This window comes from Galeopterus variegatus, unplaced genomic scaffold (genome assembly GCF_000696425.1).
Source record: "Galeopterus variegatus unplaced genomic scaffold, G_variegatus-3.0.2 Scaffold4273, whole genome shotgun sequence".
Lineage (NCBI taxonomy): Eukaryota > Metazoa > Chordata > Mammalia > Dermoptera > Cynocephalidae > Galeopterus > Galeopterus variegatus.
The window spans coordinates 105,160-117,673 of NW_007730384.1; the positions used below are offsets into that span (position 1 = coordinate 105,160).

A 12,514-nucleotide genomic window follows, 5' to 3' on the forward strand; every position below is an offset into this window, starting at 1 on the left:
CCCCGGGCCGGGGGGGGGGGAAAACTGGGGGTTGGGGTCCGTTGCCGGACACGGAAAAAAAAAAAAAAAAAAAAAAAAAAAAAAAAAAAAAAAAAATAGATAGAAAATGGTTCAATAGAATTTGCATATGAATACTCAGAAGTCTCTAGTTTGTAGCCTTCATTCTGATCTGAGCAAGTTTTAATTACTGCTTACATTCTTAAGAGTTTTTATTAGCAGCTGAGAACCTTTATTTTCCCAGTGTCCATTTGACTTACAATGAGGGCTCTCAGGAGTTCTTCACTGGGATGGGAAGCAAATCCACAGGCATAGAGAAACCTCTCCTGGAGGATAATGCTACTGTCACTTTTGAAATCCAAAAAGTCCAAAATGGCTTCTAGTGAGTCTGGGGTCTGAGCAGAGGTGACAGCATCCACCAGCTGAGGTCTATAAAAAAGGCATAGTCACAGATATCAATGTTTAGGGAGCTTAAGGAACTATTAAAAATTTCTACCATTCACAGATCTTCATTGGTCTGAGTTTCCTAAAGAAGTGAATTTTTATATTTGAGCAAAAATAAATAAATAAGACTTTCTCAAAAAGACACCCCCATTTTATTTTAAACCTCTCCCTTAACTCCCCTCCCTCTCATTCAAACAATGGATACTCAGAATATACAAACTTATTTTATTATATTAACCTAAGCCAAATATAATTTGGAGATTTGTAAATAAAGATTATATCAGTAAAATTATTAATTAGGTTCAAGTTCTTTTCTATATGAGTAATACATAAAAACTATGATACCCAAAATTGATTCTCTTTTTTTAGTCAGCTTTGTAAATACACATATTTCTCAAATGCCTAATTTAACTAAAGTGGTATTATTCAATGGAAAGATGGGAGATTCTTTTAACCTTAATTTATATCCAAGGGGAAAGTTTTCGTTTTTAAAAAAAAAATTAAAAACACCCTGGTATAGTTCTATGTTCAACCACAATGACTATGTGTTAGCAGGAGGGAGCACCTATAGGAAAATTCTAGTTACATATTCTAGTCATCAAAAATCCTTGTTTGGTTTCGTCTAGGATGGTAAAATTTCTGAAACTAGTTTTCATACTAATGAATATATTATGTAAATATTATATACAACATTCATATAAACACACTAGCCATGTGATTAATACTTTATACTTTTAAAAAATGATATGCTATAAAAAATGAATGCTATATCATTTTGATTCTGACAGAAACCTAGTGAATGAAGCAGAGACAGAGAAACATAATACTTATTGAGTTTCTAATGTGCAAGCACTGGTCCAGAAATTTTAGGTGTGTAACCTGTCTTTAGTTTCTTCATCTGTAAAATGGAGCTAAAAATAGTATTTACTTCAGTACTGGTTAATGAAAATGCAGAACAGAGTAATTGATTTGGAGGTGGGGTAGTTGATTTAAAAGGGGTTTTCCTTATGTAAAAAATAACAACAACCCAGAAATGTTTTCCTGACAGACAACTCCACACAAAGTTTGGGGAACTTACAGTACTTCCTTGTTTTCAGTCTTCAGTATTTGAAGGATCTCTTCTTTCTTCGCAGTCCTGAGGTGCTGTACGAAGGCCAGGAAGTGTGTGACAGCCTCAGCCTTGGAGAGGTTGTCAGGCTGCAGGTGTTTCCTTATGGACTGCCAGCGCTTCAGGAGCTGCAAAACATTACTGCAGGCTCATACCCCACTCATAATTCCAAACATCCACATTTACAAAAGATGTTCTCCCCAGAAATAAAATTTTTGTGTATCTGATAAGCAATAGAAGCTTTCTGTATTCTACCTCAATATACCTGATGGCCCCTGCTTATATCACACCTCTGTGACTTCCAGAGACAAATAAAGAGAGGCCTGCTGAGCCTGTGTACCATTTTTCTATAGGAGAACTGTTTTTGTCTATTAGTATTTGGCTTGACAGACCTTGGACAAAATTAAATGGTTTCTGGACATATAGGTCATTCCATGCCTACCCCAAGGGAATTATATCTGAGGCCAGGCTTTGATTATCATAGTGAAATTGTGTAAAATTTTAATTAACAATGGGATATTTTGGAGGGAAAAAAATCAGAATGGCTGAAGAGGTGCGTCAGGCTTCTAACTTACCAGCACCTCACTGAAAATCAATTTTTGCAACAGCTTGACTTCTGTATCCTACCTCTTTATTACATTGTTTGTATGAAATTCAATGTTTTACTATTGCTGAGGTCTGAGTTGTGAACTTCGTATATCTATGTTTAGTAGAGTAGTATTTAAATAAACCTAATTCTCATACACATTGCAGTTATTCTACTGTGGTATTAAAAATAATAAATAATTCAAATTAATGATGTCTCTTGACTTTGAAACAAACTAAGGAACTTATTTTTCATAGTTATATTATTTTTCTGCTAGTTGTACATAATGTGTTAAATTCTATCAGTGACTTCCAACTGTAACTCTGGGGTAATCAGCCTGCTACTGATTTAAGTTATTCATTTCTTTTAATAAGCAGTAGACACTTATTTTCTCTTTTTCAAATCCCTTTTAGCTATCAAATCTTAAGAGCATATTCCAAAGCAAAATTCCAGCTATACTTTGCTAAACATTTACTGAGTCATTTCTGAAGGCAGAGAGCATATCAGAGTGAATTCAGGTTTTTTGTTATTTGCCTTAAAGAGTTGCATTAGTGACATTATACTGAAGTTGGAAAAGCAAATTCTTCGGTGAGATAAACCCTTCCTACAATAATTATGAAAAATCTTATATGGCTTATAATGTTTAATAACTATGGGAAGAGAAATTAATATTTCACAGCACAGAAAAAAGATGATTAGTTTCATTAGTCACTTTCTTAAATAATTTTCATCTCATATGACATTAGAGAATTACATCAGAACATTAAATGACATGGAAGAAAAAGAAATAAAAAGAAAGTTTGAAAATGACGATTTTGTGTTTTAAAATGTTTTGGCTTTCCTCTAATTCAATTTGGTAAAAAATTTTAGAAAGGAATAAGAAATTAATGCCTTGTATTTTAAGCAAACTATGGATTCCACTTTTCTGATTACCATTAATGTCCAAGGGAAGAGGATCTTCTAGCAGCTACCCACAGAGCATGAAGCCTGGGGTTTGCTCTCCTGACAATAGGTTAAATATTAGGAAATGCAGGACTTAAAAGTCATTTCTGTGGACATACTTCACAACTTATTCATGCAATAAATGAAATTTTTCATTGGATTAAAAATATTACAAGATGATCTACTTTGCCTTGAAGATGGGATATCTCATTTCTGGCTATAATTGTAGGGGAGGTTGGAATATGGTAAAAAAGTGTTTCCTAATTTAGGCAGAGAGTTTGCTACTATTTTTAGTCCTCACAGCAATACTCAGAATTTTGAGGTCAGTAAAGTATCTCACCAGTGGACAAATCACTATTAAGGGACAGAACTTTTGTGATTCAGACCCTTGTCCATGTTATTGACACCATATGTTTCCCCTTACTGCATTAAGACCTTTATCCGCACTGCCCCTCCTCCCCCAATTCTAGGTACAACTTTTAAAAGGCTGTCCTTAGGTCATAACATTTTTTATTTGAGATGAGTGGATGGTAATTATTTGTTAATTATTGTTGTATTATTCATCATCTCAGGAATATATTGTCAGGCTACTGTCATCATACCTCTATGGTGGCTGGTAGCTCTTTAGAAACTTTCTTCATAAAATTAGCTGATGCTTTCACTGGAGACTAAAGGAAAATAGAGTTTGAAGCTATGATTATTCCCATATTTGTTCACACTTACAGAAGGGCAACCTTTGCACTCACTCTGGAAGACCTGTCCCACAATGGGAATGGCCATGTACTTTGAATCAACTGCTTTAATTATGGCTGCAACCTGCTTTCCAGGTTTCAGTCTTGAGCCTGCTTCTGTTGTCTTCAGCTCTAATTTTTGCCTGCATAATGCCAAAGAGAAATACCACATTATAAGAATTTTTCTGAGTGAACAATATACTAATTGCCATTCTTTTGCCAAACAAGATACTAATTTATTCAAGTTGTATATACAGCCATGTCTTTCACACTTCAATATCTCTAGAGGAAAATGAAACCTCAAGATAATTATGAAGTCTTTCTGGACCAACAATTTTATTCAAAGATTTGAAAATTTAAGTCTAGATTTTCAAAATATTGTGACAAGAGAATACAGGGAAGAAAATTTGCCTAGATACTGAACAAGATATGGGTTGTCAGCTCTTTTGAATTTAACCCAGTTTTCTGAAAATGTATCTTCAAAACAACCACATGTCATTTATTAACCAAGACAGTGAGGAAAGCTTATTTCCAAAAATGACCTCAATGATATTTTTGTCAGACAAGCTCTTCTAGAATCTTGTCTCTCTGCCATCAAAACATAGGGTTTACATCTCTTTCCTCAGACCTGGGTAGGACTCTGTGATTGCCCAACTAATAGAGGACAGTAGAAGTGATACTATGTGACTTCCAGGGCTATGTTATAAAAGGAAATTCAGCTTTCATCCGAATTTTGGCATGGCACACAATCAGCACATATGCCGTTGGACCTTGAGCTGCCACATAAGAAGTCTGGCTACCTGAAACTGCCATGCTGAGAGACCACATGGAGATGAAGAGGGGTGCAGGAGGATCCTCGGTTGTTTGAGTCTTCCCAGCCCAGGCACCAGATACATGAGGGAGCAACTTTTGAATAATTCCAGCTCTACCCAGTGACTGTCTGCAACAGCATAACAGATGCTGAGCAAGGCATATTTAGCTAGGCCAAGGCAAACCCCCAAACTATGAGAGAAGATAATACAATGATTATTGCTTTTTATACCACTAAATTTAGGGTGCTTTGTTACATAGCTACGGAAACCTGGCAGACCTGATAAGTAGTTAAAAACACCTATTTTATGTGGAAATATATGAAAACAATATATTGTATAAAGTAGAATGCAAAATTGTACTCCAGATGAGACTTCCATAAAATTTCAAGCATTTATGGTTTGAGGCATTTCTTCCAAGATTTTGCATTCATTTTTTCTTACATTAGGGCTACTTAAGAGGAAATTTGTGAGAAGGAATGGTATGAGGTATAATACTTTTAATGCTAGAAAACATTCTTTTCTGAATTAATATCTGAAAATAATACAAACTTAGACTTGAAATCCCAGCTCTTAATCCTGTTAGAACTTCTGACCAGAGAAATGGTCTCAAATTGAAATAACAGGCTTAAATATTTAAGTGTTATAAGTCACATGAAAAATTTTGGAGCTTTTTATGTTTCTTAATAACAATAATAAAAAAAAACTCTCAAGGAAAGAAAATGCAAATGCCACCATTTTTTAACCTTACATTAAAAACATTTGATAGAGAAATTAGAAAATGAACTAGAATGAATTAAGTAGTTTGTCTTTTTAAAATTTAAATTCTATTCAATAAGTAATTCATTTTTAATAAAATTCTATTAAGGAACATTACTTACTATGTGCCACATATTATTGTAGGTGATGTGAAAAATAAAGATGAATAAAATATAATCAGTTTTCCAGGAGTTCACAGTCAAAATGAGGAAGCACAATACACACACACACACACACACACACACATATCTATTTACAAACCAAATATAATAATATATTATCAAATAATACCAAAGAAAATACAAATTTCAGCATTATCTTACTTTGATACTATTTTTCCTGTAATGGTTTGTAGGAAATTCAGCCCAAAAGCATGTGTCTCTTCTGCGAGCACAGCTATAACAAAGCTGTCTTCTATCTTATAGGTAGTGACAGATGTGGCTTTCGAACTGACACCCAAGACCTAAATAAATAAATAAATAGCCGTTTTGTAACAAGTAATCAGCTTTTAATTTTTGAAGAGAGTCAAGTAGCAAACTATCTTTCAATCTTCAAAAGAGCTTCCCCCTTATACCCTTTCCCCCCCATTCCATGCCTACAACATATGAAATAAGTCCATTCATTTGATATGTGTGCAACTATAACCTAGACTAAAAATTATAAGTGTTTCCAAATTATATTGTTACCTTATTTTTCAATTACTTTAAATTAATCTCTACAAAATGTAATTATTTGAATGCCTCAAAGAGAATGATATTGCTCATACCTGATTTGGGGTTGTAAATCCAGACCTTGCTATTTTGCATGAATCCAAAGCTTTAATTTTGATCACTTTGTCTTGATGAGCCTGGTATGTCACTTTACAGTCCCCAGAAATATCTACCTAAAAATAAAAGCAAGATCATAATACTTGGAATTCTGCATGTACCATTTGAATTCTAGGAGGTCCCTTATACATCATTGGGAACTGCCTTTTTTCCCAGGATGACAGGATAAAAAGACAAGAACTCAAGGTTTCCTGTAGCATGTTGATTCTTTTCAATTGTCTTTGAATCTTACTAGCACTTTCTCTTTTTTTTTTTTGTCCTTTTTGTGACCGGTAAGGGGATTGCAACCCTTGGCTTGGTGTCGCCTGCACCACGCTCAGCCAGTGAGCGCACTGGCCATCCCTATATAGGATCCGAACCTGCGGCCTCGACACTACCAGCACCGCTGCGCTCCCAGCGCCGCACTCTCCCGAGTGAGCCATGGGGTCGGCCCTACCTGGAATCTATTCTAGCAAGCTAACCAACATTCCCCTGGCCCAGCCATGTCCACAGATTTTCTCATCCACTTGTGGGCTGGCTGAATTCAAATTAGGAAACTTCGAATCCAGTCTTGACTCCAGGTGTGATACTGGGTGATCCACTTAACTTTTCTAGTTTAACCTCAGTTTCTTTGTGAAATGACAGGGATTGGTATGGACCAATGTACCCCACACTGACAGTGTATCCAAATAACCCAAGAAGACTGTTAAAATACAGGTGCTCAGATCCTCCCTAATCTATTGAATGACAATCTCTGGGGTGAATCCAGGGAATCTGTATTTTTAATAATCTCCCCATGGTATAGTGGTACACAGTTATGTCTGGGAACCACTGGCATGATCCCCATGGTTCTCTGCATATCTAACATTCAGTTACTATATAAGTCCCCTTAGGATAGCTGATTCTAATTCTCTTTACACTGTAAGTAATAAACGTTGTGGCACATGGCAATTGTTTCATACGTAAATGAGACTTGACTACCCTTCTCACCTTTTCTGAGAATTACCATAGTAGTAACTTTTCTACTGAATTTATACAAGTAGAAATCCTATAAACAATTTTGGTAACATTATTGATGAATAAGATGCTGAATCCTTAATAATATTAGTAAGTACCTCATTGGTGGTTCCGGAGCTTAACTGCATCTGAAATAAGCTAGCCAGCCCTCTCTTGAGATTTTCTACGGCTACTGGCTCATTTTGATATGAGTAGAACCCTTTGACCTGGGGAGAAAAAAAGGAAAATCACAAATGAAGCAAAAATGCATCATTTATCAGATTGGTTAAATAAGTTGCAGGAAAGGTCAGATTCTCACCCCTATTAATTCCGGGAGAAAGAGATCTTACTCCAGAGCTGGAATTTATTTTTTGTGAAAAGAAGCTATTTAAACTTCTAAGAAGCTAGACCACCAGAATATGAAATTTAGGGAGACTGACCATGAAGGGTCTGAACATGATGGGCATAGCACAAGGGAGCAAAGCACTGACACAAGCTGGGATTTCTGTGAAAATAAGTATTTCCCAAGGAAGAGAAATCAGGAACATTCTTTTTGAACACGTCAGCATGTTTTCTACCAGCAACCCTGCTTGAAACAAAATCTAACCAGGTTTAAGATAACAGCAAATAAAAAGGTTCTCAGAAGAAAATGGCAATCACTACCCCTGACACTTCTGAGATGGCACAAGGGCCCAGGCATGGCCATAATGCCATGGACAAAATTCCATAGGGGCATCGTTTTCTGGCCCTCCAATGTATTCATGTTGGCCTTGGGCAGAGAGAGACCCAGACAGTTGGAAGATTTGATGTTGAGATAGCTACCTCTGCATAACTTGCTCCAGGCACTGCTTTGGGGTTTCCTTTAGAATGCAAGGAAAAGAGGTTGAAATAAGGAGTGACTGTAATCTGGTGGCAAGAGTAAATGATTTAGCTTTGTTTTATCTTTGATATTTATAGGCACAGGGATAATGACAGTGTCTTCTACCATTTTGATAATTTAGCCCATGTTTAAGAAACAAGGATAAAAGTACAAAGATGATTTTATGGAAAGTAGCCTGTTGTTTTTCACCCCGTGTTGATTCCAAATGCGTCACATGATTCAGAAATAGAGGATAGATATATTTTCCCTGTAAAAATTTCCAAGGTCCATGATAATTATAGCTGAGCATTTGTGCCAGAAATATCCTGAATGCCTTTCTATTCCTCCTTAAAACCAACCATGACTTTTCAAGTAAAACATAAAGCTCAGTAATTATGCAATGAGTCTAATTAATACCAATCTGAATAATTCAGCCTACATAAAAACTCTCTTATGCCTTAGAAGAAGAGAATATTTTGCCTGAATTATCCAAACAAGTGCCTCTAATCACTATTTTTACTTCCTACATATACTCTGCCTAGTGACAGATTTACTAGGTACTTTATCTGGCAATCAATTTTAGTCATTACACTGGATGAACCCATAAAATGTTAGAAATGTTAAAATAGTGTTTGTACCAGTTAAAAGGGAATTGGAATAATGACCTCAGTGTCTGAAAATCCACAGTATCATATTCTCAGACAAATCACTGGCAATTTCACAGACCCAAGCCTGAGTTTCTGAAGTTCTCTTTTGCAAACTGGGTTGTCTTTCCTTTAATAATGACAGTGTGATTTCCTTTTCAAATATGTAGAAGTATGCTATCCCTAGACATCATGATTATTAAAGGTTGATAACTGGATTGCTTGAGCCCAGAAACAGTCAGAAATGTTCACTCAGTGGCAACATATGCATGCCTATGACCTGTGTCTTTTTGGTTGAGTCTTAAATACTTCAGAAAGCAAGAGGATCCATAAGTGGGTTAAATTCTTGTACTATCATCATGTTCACTCTCCTTCCAGGCTACACCCATGGCTGAACTATTTATAAAGATTTACCTAAAATTTCAGGAAACTCAGTTCTTGGATTTAATCTTTGGACTATGCATAAGGCTAAGTGTTGTTCTATGACACCTACATCTACAGATGAAGTTTTGATCTTGACCTCAAGATCCCTAATAAAATGGTGTTAGAGCCATTTTTCTCCTGGCAGGCTGAACAATGTAAACTGTGAAACACAGGAAAAAAAATTATTTTTTAAATTCTATTAGTTTTTACTGTCTTACTAGAACTAGAAAAGTGGATAAGTCTCTTTTTCTTTTATACAGCTGCTACCTCTGGGGCCTAAATTCTGTTTCTTTCGTGTAGACCAGTGATATCCAAAGTGCAGCTGGCACTGGCATCCATATTAGCTAAGTGTCAAAACTATTAGAAATTGAGCTGGCTTGCGATCATTAAAAAAACAGTAATAAAAAGTCAGAACTTTTCAGTTCAATCCATGTGGCTGTCACAGCAATAATCTTAAATTCATTATTTCACAACAGGAACTGAGTAAATTTTATTATATCCAGGCCATAAAGCTGATAATTTCATTCAGTACTGAATTGAGTTCCGAACATCTGAGAGCATGGGGCTCTTATCTAAATTCACAGTCCCCAGAGCTTCCAGAGAGCAGCAGCAGGCACAACCTGGTTACAAACTAAGCTTTTAACCTAAGGAAACCAAATCTAGAGGGAGACTGGGGAGAGTTGTCTGGAAGGAGATGCAGTGCCTCTTCCAGACGAATTTGGGGAGCCAGTCTCCCCTTGGGATCAGTAGGCATCATTCATATATGTGTGTGTGTATTTTTTTTAGGAAGAAGATGCCTCCCTCTAAACATTCCCTTAATTTATACATTTTTTTAAGAATATGAGAAGGCAAAATTCCACTAACTGGCCAAACAGCAAAAATAAAAAATAAATAAATTTCTCAGCAAACAGGGATTATCATTTTATCTTTGTTATGTATCTAAGACAGAGCATAGCTAGGAAATGGCACATTGGAAAACAAATAATTGAAGAAATATATGACAAATTTGAAAGCTTTCATGGTATTACATTTCTTTTGGAGTTTCAGCGTGTGTGCAGGAGGTACACTGCTAGATTCAGAGAGCTAATCAATGCCTGGAAACAACACAAAATAAAGGACTGACTCAGCAGCCACATGACTAATTTAATCTATACAGACAACCAAAATCAGAAATGGAAATCTGGTAATTATCCAGTTAATTGGATTAGCCTTTCAGGCCAAAAAAGGATCCATGTTATAATTTCAGGCATCTTTCGCTTGTCAGTGTTAATCAACTTAACCAGATAACTGTCAACTTTCCAACTTAGTTTATGATTTATAGACAAAGCTAGAGTCATGCCCAAATAGTTATGTAGGGGAGATGAGTGAGCATGGAAAAAAGAAGATGTGCAATGAATATGTATCTAAGTATTTTGATGGGCTTTCATTTATAATGTAAATATGGGAGCTTCGAATGGGGAGGGAAGAGAGGGGTACCTCTGGAAGGATAAAAAAATTCATGCTGATAAGCATTCTTGAAATAACAGACACAGGGAATAAAACTTAATTTGACCCTGGGGTAGAAAATACCCTAAGAAAATTTCCCATCAGCAGTTTTTTTCTCTCATAGTAAGCTGAAATGCTAGTTTAAGTAGTAACCTTTCTGACAGTGGTATGGCCAAAAATTCCATTTGGCTTCTTAGTCTCCAGACTCAAGTTTTTCCAACAAGTACTTTATTATGTAATTGAAAGATATGATGATGTACTTTAACCTTTGGCTACCGTAGATCATCATGAATCATAGATCCTCCAGAATTGGCACATTGGAGTCACTGAAATAATGATGTGGCAGTTCCATCCCAGCCTTTGTACAGTGAGAGCACTGAGTCCTCTTATGTGTGTGCAAAAGACTTTGTACTCAGCTGCCACCAAAGGAGCTATAAAATGATTGGTTGTCAGTAAGATTATAAATGCAATTGATATTTTGTGGACTCAAGTGTACTGCTACGTTGGAAGCCCAGAGAAGAAAATAACAGTATTTCTTGTTGTTAACAAATTTGAGCCATAGGCAAATCAAGTGAGTTATCAGTGATATGGTGAAGACTGAAGTAAAGAATACTACAAGTCAACCAAAGAGGCAGGCATTTTCCGAAATACTTTCCAGCTAAAAGACAGAACACAGTAGTTTGAGCGTAGACTCTGTTTCAAATCCCAGCTCCACCACTTGCCGGTTGTGTGAACCGAGGAAAGTTTCTTAACTCCTCTTAACTATGGTTCTCCATCTACCACAAGAGGATAATGAAGCAGCACCTGCTTCCTAGGACTGTCAGGAGGGTAAAAGAGACAATTCATTTAATGCCTTCAGTCAGTGCCTGGCACCCAGTAAGTGTTCAGGTCGTTTTAGCTATTATTAAGAAAACAGTAAGCAAAACCTTTCTCAAATGTTTGAATCATTTTAGCCCCATATAACCTTATTTGTTCATCACTTTATTTTACAAATATTTATTGAGTATTACATGAGCAAGGAGCTGAATATACAGAGATAAAGACACAGTTGCTGCCCAGGAACTTACTCTGAATGTAGACAGCAGGCAAATAAAGAGAGGATTGCAATATGCCATAATAAATGCTTTGATAGAAACAAGCCCAGGGGACTGTGGGGTTTGGGAGGATGTTGGGAAAGGTTCCAGGGAATACCAAGTCAGTCAGTGCAAGGCTTGGCTCTGGATGCTTTGAGGAAGGAGAAAGTGGAAGGGCATGGAGGTGAGGGGAAGGGCCTGGAATATAAAGAGGAATGGGAATTTCTCCACCAAAACTCACCATCTAGTAATGTACACAAATGACCAATAGGAAAGTGCTAAGGGCCATGAGTGAGATACCAAGTGCTAATAGTGTTCTAAAGAGGGATGGTTATTTCCAGCTGGCTGGAAGGGTGTGAACTTTATGAAAGAAAGGGCCTGTGAGCAAAGCCTGAAACATGGCAAGTATTTTGACAAGTAGAGAAGGAAGAGAAAGCGTTCCTGAAGATAGTAATTCATATTTGCTTATAGGAGAAGTTATGACACAAGATTCCTTCTTGTGAGTACCTTTTTAGTGCTTTACACAAAAATGTACATCACAATTAACAACATAGACATCTGAAATTTCTATTTTAAAGTACATGTTTTCTTCTTTATTTTGAATAGGGGAGATTTAATTTTGGAGATGTGCAGAATTATGATTATAATGTTCCCTTTCTGTACTTTGGTTCCTAAAACGGTGCTCTCATCTTTACTGATGCATTTTTATGTATGTCAATACAATATCTGTAAATTTCATAAAGCCACATGGGAATGCCTAATAATTCACTGATCAAAATTGCTTCTTGATTCCAAATATATTAGGACCATTTTTTTTTTTTTTTTTTTTTTTTTTTTTTTCCGTTCCCGGCA

At 36.2% G+C, this 12,514-nt stretch overlaps 1 protein-coding gene across 1 annotated transcript in view; it reads right to left on the bottom strand.

The window, feature by feature from the left end:
• Positions 1-12,514, bottom strand: part of MTTP (microsomal triglyceride transfer protein) — a 43,635-nt gene that overhangs the window by 22,786 nt on the left and 8,335 nt on the right. The window contains exons 4-9 of the mRNA XM_008587185.1: positions 7,298-7,405; positions 6,143-6,259; positions 5,700-5,839; positions 3,801-3,951; positions 1,520-1,677; positions 258-426 (exon numbers count right to left, since the gene is read on the bottom strand). Of these exons, the coding sequence (XP_008585407.1) occupies positions 258-426; positions 1,520-1,677; positions 3,801-3,951; positions 5,700-5,839; positions 6,143-6,259; positions 7,298-7,405 (843 nt within the window). The remainder of the gene's footprint in view (positions 1-257; positions 427-1,519; positions 1,678-3,800; positions 3,952-5,699; positions 5,840-6,142; positions 6,260-7,297; positions 7,406-12,514) is intronic.